General features: G+C 34.5%; 1 protein-coding gene across 1 annotated transcript; it reads right to left on the reverse strand.

Annotated features, from left to right (window-relative positions):
* Positions 1-664: 664 nt before the first annotated feature.
* Positions 665-11,582, reverse strand: LOC132275373 (protein REDUCED WALL ACETYLATION 2-like). Its single transcript, XM_059776840.1, has 16 exons — positions 11,222-11,582; positions 9,430-9,521; positions 7,300-7,437; positions 7,164-7,220; positions 6,991-7,063; positions 5,775-5,933; positions 3,982-4,131; positions 3,639-3,894; positions 3,420-3,541; positions 3,146-3,232; positions 2,987-3,075; positions 2,833-2,895; positions 2,603-2,659; positions 2,011-2,107; positions 1,783-1,941; positions 665-1,138 (listed from the first exon to the last, which is right to left on the reverse strand). The coding sequence occupies exons 1-16, from the start codon at positions 11,252-11,254 to the stop codon at positions 1,133-1,135; spliced, it is 1,638 nt and encodes a 545-aa protein (XP_059632823.1). The 5' UTR covers positions 11,255-11,582; the 3' UTR covers positions 665-1,132.
* Positions 11,583-11,999: the final 417 nt, after the last annotated feature.

Below are 11,999 nucleotides of genomic sequence, written 5' to 3' on the forward strand. Positions count from 1 at the left end.
CTCTCCCTTAAACCCAGATTTTTTTTTTCTTGTAACTTACCGGGTTGAAGATATATTAGATGGCTATCTCCTCCAACTCATCAGCCACAGATAGATACACGACGCTGTCCGGCAAATAGGATTGAATCGATGACAAGGGACATATGCCTCTGTGTGTATACATATATGATAGCAGATAGAGAGAGAGAGAGGCGTAGATTGTGTGATTGGAAGAGAGAGGAGAAAAAACATTAATAAAGGGCTCTTGTGTTATTTTGCTTGGTCTGATATTTTGTAATATATCTAAATTTAATATAGAGGGATAATTTTGTATTTTCATATGACTTAAGGCCTTATTTGAATAGAATTTCAAAAAACAGAGTGTCATTATCCAAAAACATGAATAACTTTCATCTGTCTGTTAGAGGAGGTGTGAGTGTACTTTATCCAAAGACGAAAATTTATAGGGTGGAACTTTGGAGGGTGATGATTGAAGTGGTGAAATTTTGTGTTGGAGGAAGCCGTATGGTAGTTTCACTGAAGCAGTGAAGCGTGCCAGAGTGTTGGTGTTAGAAACTGAAGATAAGAGGAAAACATGTGTTGTTGACATTAACTGCACCTTCACAAAATCTATTTATGATTGTGAATACGGTAAAAACTACAGCAAAAGTAGCATTTCAAGATATTAACTGCAAGATGCCCATAGAAGGTAATTAAGATATCTCAATTTTAAGATTCACATTTGATAGAATTGGATGCAACATGCTTTTGACAAACTAACATAGCTAATAGGTCTTATTCACAACATTGATCACGAAACATTGTTGTTTCAACACGCTCTTGGCACAATGTTGAATGCAATCGTGCTGGTAATGACTATAATGGTATAAAAATGTGAAATGAAAACTATAACACCACCTCATTTAGAGGTTGAATCATGTACACTTTAGCGGTACAAATTAATGAGATAACAAGGGAAATGGCAACCTCCAAGTGGACCTTGAATCTATCAGCAACCTCTTTGTATACAGTAATTGTGCAATTCACCATTGTAACTTTTTGTCACTCTGGTAATTGGTGAAGATTCTTGTAATGTAGCAATATGCTTCATCCATGTTCAAACCACACAGATGAGACTGTACACTATAAACTCTCACACCTGTTTTTCAAGTGGATCAGAAAAAAAAAATCAGAAATTAATAAGGACAATCGATATAAAATAACTACAATTGCAGATGGTTAAGTGAACCGGTCATTGCTGCTGCAACAATTAAAGTTCGATTGTAAAGCATGATATATTTCTTTGAGAATGAGGGCATTCACGTTGCACAAATAATGCCAAAGGTTGGGCACGTACCCAATTTGCACCTCTGTGCACTAAACTTAAAAGGGTCACACTAAATAACAGCCTTATAGATGATTGGTTGTTCGGTTCACGTGACTTGTCAATGTGAATCATTTTCCATGCAATTAGGGAGTTTATGACATGATCCCCACCATATATGCTTCCTTACACCTTGATTCAAGCTACGTAGAAATCATTTCTTATTCAATTATTGACCAAGGACCTATTCGCTATGGTACTTTGCAATCAAGATATATCAAATTTTCCATCTTCTTGTTTGAAATACCAATAGGCAAACAAAATCGGGAGCTGTTTAAGACATTTGTCAGTCCATGAGAAGGGTAGTGCATGCCTCACATTATTGTTATACGCGCCCACTTTCATGTGAACTAGTAAACAACAAATTTGACAATCTCATAAACCCAGACTCACAAAATAAATTTAGGAAGAATTCTTACCATCATTTGAGGGATCCTTAAGAATATAAAAGACAGTGTGTATAAAACACTTGAAATTGCTACTGCTGCAATTATATTGTGGAGTAGGCGTTTGTCGTCTTTACTTGGCACAAATGCCGTTTTCAATGCATTTGTCAATTCAAAGAGCCTGTATGAAACCTGAAAGCAAGGGAACCACATAAGTCGCTTCACATTACCATGAGATTTCCAGTGACATCATTTACTTACTGCAACATATACGGAAGTGGTGAGCATGAAGTTCAACATCGGGTAGTTCGGGATCAAAGAGAGCAACAGTTTAGGCTGGCCATCAGGCACACCTGATCTGCATGCCATATGGCATAGTTTAGAATAAATAAAAATGTGTGTGTGAGAGAGAGAAAGAGAGAGAGAGAGAGAGAGAGAGAGAGAGAGCATATGCATATATATAGTGCCCTTTTCTGCACAGCTAATAAAATAATAATTCCATCATTTTCTAGACGCTTAAAAGAAATCGCGAAAATATTACTTGATCCTCTCATTGTTTGGAATGATCTTACGCATGGTCAGAGGCACACTGTTTAATGATTGAACTGGATTAACCCAATGAACATCCAGTTCATGATTTTAACATCTATAATTTTCTCTGGTTTCCTACTTTCTTAATCCATCAAATTATAACTTTCTGTTCAGCAATTAAAAAACAAACCAAAAGGGTCGAATGCCTCCTCAAAAAAGCATTTACGCCATCTGCATGTTATAAGCTAAAAACAACTTCCATTAACCACTGTGCATGTATCATTTGTAAATTGACTAAAGCACTATCATATCACGTGCATACCTTAACCATATGTGGATCTGTGAAATGTAGGTCTCTAATGTGATCTTTCCAAGCCATCTAAAGAAGCAAACGAATAATACCACAACAAGTGTTAAAAATATATTCCAATCCATAGACAAAAACTTCTAGGATCTATTCAAAATTCCCAGCAAAGATATCTGAAGCGTATGGTAAGACTATAAATAGAGAGAAGAATTTTTAAGTATCAAGTTAAATTGAAAGCCACTTACGCAAATAAGGTCAAGGAGTAGCAACGAAAGTGCTGGGTGACGTTTCGCAAGCATATGTAGACACTGAGCAAAACAAATGATATTACTTAAACAACTGGCAAGAAGTTGCAATTATCTAAGAAGTGCCAGAGCAGTGGGGGAAAGATATGCGTACCTTATGGGAATCCATGAGGTATAAGGATGGTACTTGTTGTATGTAACCTTTGGAAGCTTGTATATGTACTCAAACCAAAGATATCCCACCTAAAAATTATGAGTTTGCATCAGACAGAAATATAGGAGAAAAGATCACGCTGGAAGAAAGATATAATACCGTCAAGGCAATAAGCACAACAATCGTTTTGATTGATATCTTGCGTTTAACTTCTGCTTCCTCTAGTTTTTCCATCCACCTCTCAACCTACCATAAAAAATGCTAACCATTTAGCCATTGATTTGAGATTTAAGGGGGCAGAGAAGCAAGCAGATATTTACAGCTCAGCCTTACCTTCCTAGTACTTAGAAACCAAAAAATATATATCTATCTATTGAATGTAAATTTGAATTATAATAATTGAAAAATGACTTAGATCAGCATCAAAACTTACTGTTGGATGATAGTAAGCATATATCATTCCGATTATCCATATGTAGCGATCAAGGCCAGAGCGAAAATGCCACTCATGCAATGGGGGATATTTCTGTTTTGAAGGATCCGGATCAGCGTATCCTGCAATGAATTTTATATAAAATATTATTTTATGTGTGCAATTCAGTGATGATCAAGGTGAAGCTAGTGGGGGTAAAAACAGTGGCAAGTTACACACCAAGAAGAAAAGTAAATGGGCTCCAAACCAGATCGAACACTTGAGGTACTTCCCATATTAGAATGACCACTAAAAAGCAGGCAATGATCTTTACCCCCATGACTGTCCCATTCTCATTATATTTGTTAAAAATACCAAGTGCCCCATAAACCATAAGAGTGAAGAGAGTATGCATGGGACATATGTAGTATAGCATGTAACTGTTGTTAAGAACAATGCAGCAAACTAACACTAAGAAGTTAAGCCGCCACATCATCTGCCATAAAAGAAATGAATACTGTCAGAAGCAGATTATTGTGAAGAGAACTTGGATGAGAAATCTTAATTGTATAGGACTACGTACCTGAGCGAACCTAGCAAGGCTGAAATCTTTGCGAACATAATAATACGAGAAGTTCCCAAATCCAGTCATCCAAACATATGCAGCTATAAAAATTCTTATTGCATTGTATATTTCAGTTGCAGCGAAGTAATGGTACATTAGAAATAATACCTGTAAATAAAAGATAAGAGCGGTAAGACACCATTTATATGAAGGGGGCATTAGGTTCAGACAATCCCTTGTCATAATAAAAAAAGAAGGTTTTTTTTTTTTTTTTTTGATAAGTAATATTGTATTAGAAGACTTCATAGAGTGGACAACAGAAACAACACCTATGTGCAACCCAAGCAGGAGGCTTTGTAAGCAAGCATATGTGCCCTCATTGCTTGGAATTGTTCAGTTCTGTATTTTATCTGAAACTTCTAGCAATTAACTCGGACATTTATCTCATAAATGGGTGCCTATTTATAGTAGCCCAAGAAAATTAGAGGTATTATCGTAGGAAAATATTACATAGGTTAAATGCAGTTCTCCCGGTGAAACATGTAGAAAACAGTATACAAAGCAGAAAAAATAAAATCTTTAAAACAATTTTCATCACAGAAAGTCAAAGTACTGACGTGTCTTACTGTCAACTCATGTCAATTTTAGTGTCTCTCTTCTAACACTAACCTTAATGTGTACCATGCCACTGTTCCTCATTGGTGTATTATTGGAGTGGTTATACATGGTCAAACTATCTTAATAGGATTGTCCTCATTTCATCTCTAATGAGTGCTAGTCCCATATTTCAAAAAATATGTTTGTTTCTAACTTTATCTTATTTTATCTTACAACAGATCCATCTGAACATCACATGTCAGTAATAGTCGCTCTATGAACATATTGTATCTTAACCATATGTAATTGTGCTACCATGCTCCTTACCTAACATTATTGTTATTCTTATTATCTTAATTAGCAAGAGATTTCCTGAAAATTTGTCAGTCACTAATTCCAGAGAGAATTACAGGAGTGTGAATAATGTAGCATAATTGGAATATGTGAATTAACCACTTATTCATAAGGTTGAAAGCATGTTTAATGGGAATCTTCTGGAAATTTTGAGGGAACACCAGATACACATTATTTCTATATGGTAGCACAGATCTTACATTTGTTGGTAATAGATAACATATCTGATTTAATCCGGCCAATCAGCTCTAGTGGCAGGAGATTACTGCTGGCTGTAAATGGAAGTCAAGGAATGATTCTATGATTTCTATCCCTCCCGGACCCTCGATCAACAAGGAACACACTAAGTAATGGCCTTTATAGAAAAAATAAAAAATAAAAGAAAGAAAGAAAGAAAGGAGTTTACTTTGCCAAAGAGAATAATTTCATAGTGTACTGTGAAGGTTTTATATCTATAGAAGGTGAACAGTATCCACCTTCAACTTGAACGCCAAGGCGGGCTTTCCCCAACTGCTCTCTCTCTCTCTCTCACACACACACACACACATGCAAACAAATTAAAATTTTCTGTTGCAATTCCCTCTCTTCTCAAGAATACTCTTTTTATTTTTATTTTTCAATATTAGAAGTTTTCTATGTATTGACTGCAAGATGCCAACATGGAGTGAAGGAATAGTTATGCTGGGGAAATAATGAAATGAGCCAGAGATCATCACGTTTGATCATACCCTTACAATCTAGATAAATCAAAAGAGAACACTAGAAAAAAATTAGAAAGTGCAAACAATCTTTTCTTTTACATTAAGAAAAAATAAACAAAATCACAAGAATTAAATAAATCATCTTGAAAACTGACTAACCTGCATCCAACCTTTCCACTCCTCAGTTTGATGCCTGTTTAAATAAAGTATCGGTTTCCCTGAGAATGGTGACTTATCATGATGTATCTTAAAAGAAGTAACTGCCGAAACTATGATGAGAAGGAAGTAGAGAAACAAGAAAAGATCCCGATTGTAACTCTGCAAACACAAATGATGGTAAGGAATAAGCTAATCAGAAGCCCCAACATTATCCCCAAACAAATTAACATTCAACAGCATCACTGGCTTAAAATACATCAATGAAACATATATGCAATTCAAAGCAAGCTTCAGAGGTTAAAAAAATAATAATAATAAAAAGTAAAAAAGTTACCAAATGGATGCAAATTAACAAACAAATAAACTTGATTACGATTTTTTATCAATAAACTTTAATAGTGGACACAAATTAGCACATAGTCCTACTCAACAGCTGTAGCACAAATATGCATTATCCTACTTGACCAGGATGGCCCTGCGAATAGGGCTGTGATCAACACCATGTCTATCATTAATTATTGTTTTGCCAATATGATCCATGGGATGAGGGTTAAATAATAAATTTAAACTATAAATGATATTTCACAGAAATATAAATAATTGTAGTAGATATAATCAAATTTAACAGAAGATGAGAAGGGCCATTATCTAGTATTGTTTCTACCTACTAACTAGGATCCAAGAAGGATGGACTAAGGACGAACCTAACATTTGATATTACTTTGCATAACGTGGCTGCTCTCAGACTCAATTTTGTATTTTAACACTTCCCAGTCTAGATTATACTTTTGCGCCAAATTTACAATGAAGTTGAAATTGTTCAAGAGTATACATTCTAAAAATGTTTCTAGGTCACAAAGATGCGTTGAACTAAAGAAAGAGTAAAGCGCATGGCCATCTTGGCTGTGTTCCAATACATAAAAGATTTTGGGAAGCACTAAATTGTACTAGTGTTCATGTCAATTCATTTTTCTTTACTTTTTCATTTTCTTCCTACAATACAAAATTTAACAATATCCACATGCCGTACCAGGAAATCATTCTGAAAATTTCATAAAATTCAAGGAATGGAAACACAAGTCAAAAGATAATAATGGATGTGATAATTACAGCTTCCTCTTTTAACAGTTTACGTATTGAATGTAGATGCCACCAAAGATGACATCAAACACCCGCAGAGTGGAAGGAAAGTTATAAATGAAGTTGTTAAAAGCACCTTCTTTGATTCGCTGAAGAAATTTGTACGGTCACATAAGTAGAAGTAGATCAAAAGGGCACCAAATTCTGACCTAGAAAGAGAGAAGAAGAAGAAGAAGTAAATCACTGATCCTCTGTCCTTCAGAATTTTAAGCATTTAAGGTTGCAAATCTTAAAGATGAATAAACTTACATGGCTCTTAGTATCAACCGGTTTTCAAGCAAGAAGGACTCGTCCATCAGAATGAATCTGAACAAATTGCAGGGCATATAAGCATGTCAAATTAGCCACTGATAAGTAAATAAAGAAGCCAAAAGTTGTTACAAACCTGCCAATGTGAGACGTCACAGAGGAACTCCGAACTCTAGGAGAAGCTGACTGGAGACCTCCCCCTTCCAATAAAACAGCTCTGTCCTCTTCTTTAACTGTTTCATTTCCCAACTCAACCAGATTGACATCAGAATGCCTGCCAGTGATACATACACAGGGAGAAAAAATGTAAGGAAGAATAACAGTCTGTCCAGCTTCAGCATTGAAAGGTAGATGATAAGCATTAATCCCTACTGAAAACATGTATCTTGCTCTAACGTGTGAGGTCCACATAAGAAAGACAGACGCTACAACTAGTATTCTAGAATTATGTAAGTTATGCACCTTGGTCTTGACTACCAAAATTAAATTTGCTCTCCTATTTGTTCCATTCAGCTTCATTTACACTCAAAGTGCCGCAGATCCTTGAGTTCTGGATAACTTTTGTGAACATGGTTTTCGGTTTCTGAAAACTGTCACCTTTTTCTCTCTTTGATGCAAAAGGTCTTCAAGTTACACAGTATTTTTCTGAATCCAATTCTATAGTGAATTAAGCCAATTTGAGAAAAATTTCAGAACAAACCCCTTTACTCCCCCACAATAAAATAAATAAATAAATAATAGAAAAGGCACAATTAATAAACTCATACCACAATCCCTCTTTTTAGCTGCTAGTCTACTTCATGTTTTTAACAACCAATTTACCCCTCCATATGCCAGTTGCTACTAGAGAAATAAAGCAATACTTTTAACTATATAGAAACAGGTGCAGCATAGTGGTATCTCCTTGTTTTCAAACAAAAAGAGGTCGAGGGTTCAAGTCCTCATTGGGGCAAAAGAGAAAAACGTTCAACTATGTATTTTCATAAATGAAATGTTTTAACCATATATATTTTCCTAAATGACTTGTCATGTACACAAATAAATCATTAATTATTGTACATATTAAATATTTTATAAGGCAACCATCTAACAATTTCATGTTTCGTTTCAAATGACTTTATCTTTTAGTAGATAATACCAATGAACATAAAAATGATATACTGTAATGTTATTGACTTTGTTTTCATATTTAAATACAATTAGTGTACTCCCATAAATATAGTAACATGCATAAATACAAAACAGATTTACATTGCTGTCACTAGTAATCATGAACATGTCATGAAGCAGAAAATTTTAGTGGCTCAACCAATGTAATTATTATAAGGGTGTTCCTCTTACTTCAGTATTCAGGTAAAATGAACCACCCGAGACTCACCACATTCATCAAATTGAAGACGCATATTTTTTTTTTTTTTTTTTTTTTTTTTTTTTTTTTTTTTTTTTGCTGTCTCTTTTTATCAGATAATAAGATGACAATTTTTTATTTCCTTCTAGAAAGGGGGAACGAAAACGAAGTATACAGCATCCCTTTTTCTGCACTCAAGACTATTACAATGTCAAAAATAGGAATTTTTTTTTTATAGGAATGTCACAAATAAAACATATAATATGGCAGATTTCTAGCTCAAAACTATTTCAATATTGCAACAATAGGATGTGTTTTTCTTTAGGAATGTCACAAATAAAATGCATAACAGCTAATATCCTTCACCCAGATGACTGAAACCAGAACATATAACAACCCTTTTTTCTTACTCGAGAACTTATTTTAGTGGCACAAATAGAATGCATCTTGATGGTATTGTCATAAATAAAATGCTAAATTATTTACCATATATTTCGCCTAGATAACTGACCCAGAAAATCAAAAGGCAGAGCCAAGTATATAAACCTAGTCAAACAATTCAAGGAAGGACAGAACTAACAATAATATCACAGTATACCTTTTAAGGATGAGAACATTGAGAAGCCTAAAATTTGAAGGGATAACAACATAGATCTAACAATAAGCGACTTCAAGAAAGATACAAGAACAATATGTATGATGTTCATGTCGTCAGTAATTCCAAAAATATTCAGCATCGTTTTTTGAGAGTAGTGGCAGGCAAAAACGACTTCAAGATACAGAAAGATATAGGTGAGTAAGAACTTCAAACTCATGCATTTTAAAAGGTGTATAAAAAATGATCACTTTCCTAGTAAGGGCATACATTCTGCACAGGAGCTGGGATAAATAATATCCAGAGTTGAACAACTAACTCACAATTTTGATGAGACTGAGTTTTTCTTGTACTCCAAATATTCTGAATATATCCAAGCAACAAATACTGGGATAATACCAAGGAAAAATGACACCTGCAATTAGTAAATAGACAAAATTTGTCAAGCATGTATTACCTTAAGCCACAGTTACTAAAGCAAGCGAACACGAAATGGATGAAGAAAAATGCAATTCTGATTATACCAAAGGACGAAGAGATTAAAGATGAAATAAGCAGTATAATTGGCATAGAGCTACTGGTTTTTTATGTGATAAATGTATACCAAATTATATGAAAGGGAAAGACTGGCTATCTTATGTGAAGTAGAGTGTTGGGCATTAGAAAAGAAACAACAATAGCAGAAATGCGAATTTTGAAGTGGATGCTCAGAGTAATTGGAGGATATAAGGTTAATAATCAACGTGTGAGGGAGAAATTAGGAGTATGGAAGTATTCAACGCTGACCTGTAGACGGTCAGGTCAAAAAAGGAAGATTGGTTTGCATAGAAGGTAAACAACAAAAAGGTCAAGCAAAATTTAACATGGAATGAGGTATATGCTTAAAAATGTAATTCTAATAGGATTAATGCCTGGCACCGGCGATGGTGATGAGAGCGAGATCAACCTCATCAATGACTAATAAAGTTTTTTTTTTTTTTTTTTTTTTTTTTTCCCCCCCATTTTCTTGTCCCTTTTTTTCTTGGTAAGTCAAACTCAGCAACGTTTAAATGACGTGCATGTTTGAACAATACTTACACAAAAATATCTAAAGTTTAAATTATAAAGAAAAATCTAGTATCTCAATTGTGTGATCCACTGTTCCGAAAAGTGAAATCTAGTCTTAAAGCTTGATTATTGAATAGTAAAGGAGCATAGAATCAAGCCAGGCAAATCTTCAGTCAAAAAGCGTACTATTTGTTCCATTGGGGACTCCAAAAAGAGCACAGGTGACTGCATTGAAAAACAATAGCTGAACTTCTGTACTCATTTAAGGGATGTCAACTCAAGTAAACAAGCCATAATCCCAACAACTTCAGTTTGGCTTCTCTAGTCAGCTCTATGTTGAGCGGAATCCTCAGTTAATTCCAAGGTGGACTACTATGTAAACATATTAATTCATATGAAGATAGTAAGATATCCTCCTCTCCTGAGCCAGTTGTTAAACTTCTAATTTGATAGTCCCCCACTTGATTTGACGGATTTACAATTCATGAATGCCTCCTTTGCTAGAATTCTTCTTATTTAGATAAGTGGAGCTTAAAGAGTGTTTTGGTTGTAACAGTGCCATTACATACATGCTGTTACGAACTGTCTGTAAGTTTTACATGGCATTGCTTACACAAAATAAACTCAATTGTCAAGCTCAGCAGCAAGCCAAGCACTATTGATCACTTTGAGCAAGAGATATAACAACTTAAGAGTTAAATTCACACAATGACCAACAAATTAACATCAAACAAATGTTTTATTATGGTGGCAATGCCACTAAACCATAAATAAACTTGAAGTGACATATATGTAGGATACAATCAATACATGAAAACCTTATACATATACCTTGAAGTACAAATTGAGCTTAAACTAAGTCATAATGAATTGATGATGGTAAGTAGAAAATGAACAAGTTGGAGATTTTAGTCATCTAAACCAAAGTGTAACTGCAATTATGCATTCAAATTCAACCAATTTAAAACTACAAACAGTTTGTATATATCGGCTCGCATAAGCGGTGCAAGATCTGACAGTGTACAAGCTCTAGACGATGCACCGACAATTATAGCAGAAATTACATACCTGACCAGGGGTTAAAGGTCCATAGATCATCATCTTTCACAAACAACCACGCCTCTCACAATATTTCACACTAATATAAGCAGTAAACCAATGAGCATTCCAATATACGTATACACATATATACGTGTGTGTATATATACACACACTGCTCGCTCAAGAACCAGATCTGATAGAAATCAAACGAAAAAAATCTGGTTTTCGAACCAATGAAACCCTAGATTTGTGGTGACAATGAGGTTCAACTACTCGAGGAAGTGTTGGAGAGAAGGAAATTACAGAGAGTGAGTGAGAGTCTGAGAGAGAGTAAAAATGGAAGGAACCAAACGCGAGTTTGGTCGAGAATAGTTAGTTGGGAAATATGCATCCCTACGTATCTCCAATTTTTTATTATTTTTTTTTATGTTGGTCCACGTTTCTGGACCGCCTGATCTTAATCGGATGGTGTGATTTGGTTAAGGGCAGTGAGCTGTCACATAGTATTAAGATAGGAATTGGATTATAATTATGTCTCTGAATGCGGAATATATCGGCAGGTGATGAACATTGACATGCTAACTATTTCTTTTATTTGAAAAAGAAAAAAAAAAAAAAAATCTTTGTGTACTGGAATTACAAAGATTAAAATTGCGAACTAATAATCAAATGTTAATTAATTCAAGATTATCTCATTATAAGATTTCATATGACTATTTGTATTAGTTTGTAAACGACTCAACAGTTTAAGACAAATATTTTAATTTCTCAAGTAATTTATAAATTAGAACTTATGTTTCTCATA

This window comes from Cornus florida, unplaced genomic scaffold (assembly GCF_030987335.1).
Source record: "Cornus florida cultivar Cherokee Brave unplaced genomic scaffold, ASM3098733v1 CherokeeBrave_3.0.0_Hap2_Chr09, whole genome shotgun sequence".
Classification (NCBI taxonomy): Eukaryota; Viridiplantae; Streptophyta; class Magnoliopsida; order Cornales; family Cornaceae; genus Cornus; species Cornus florida.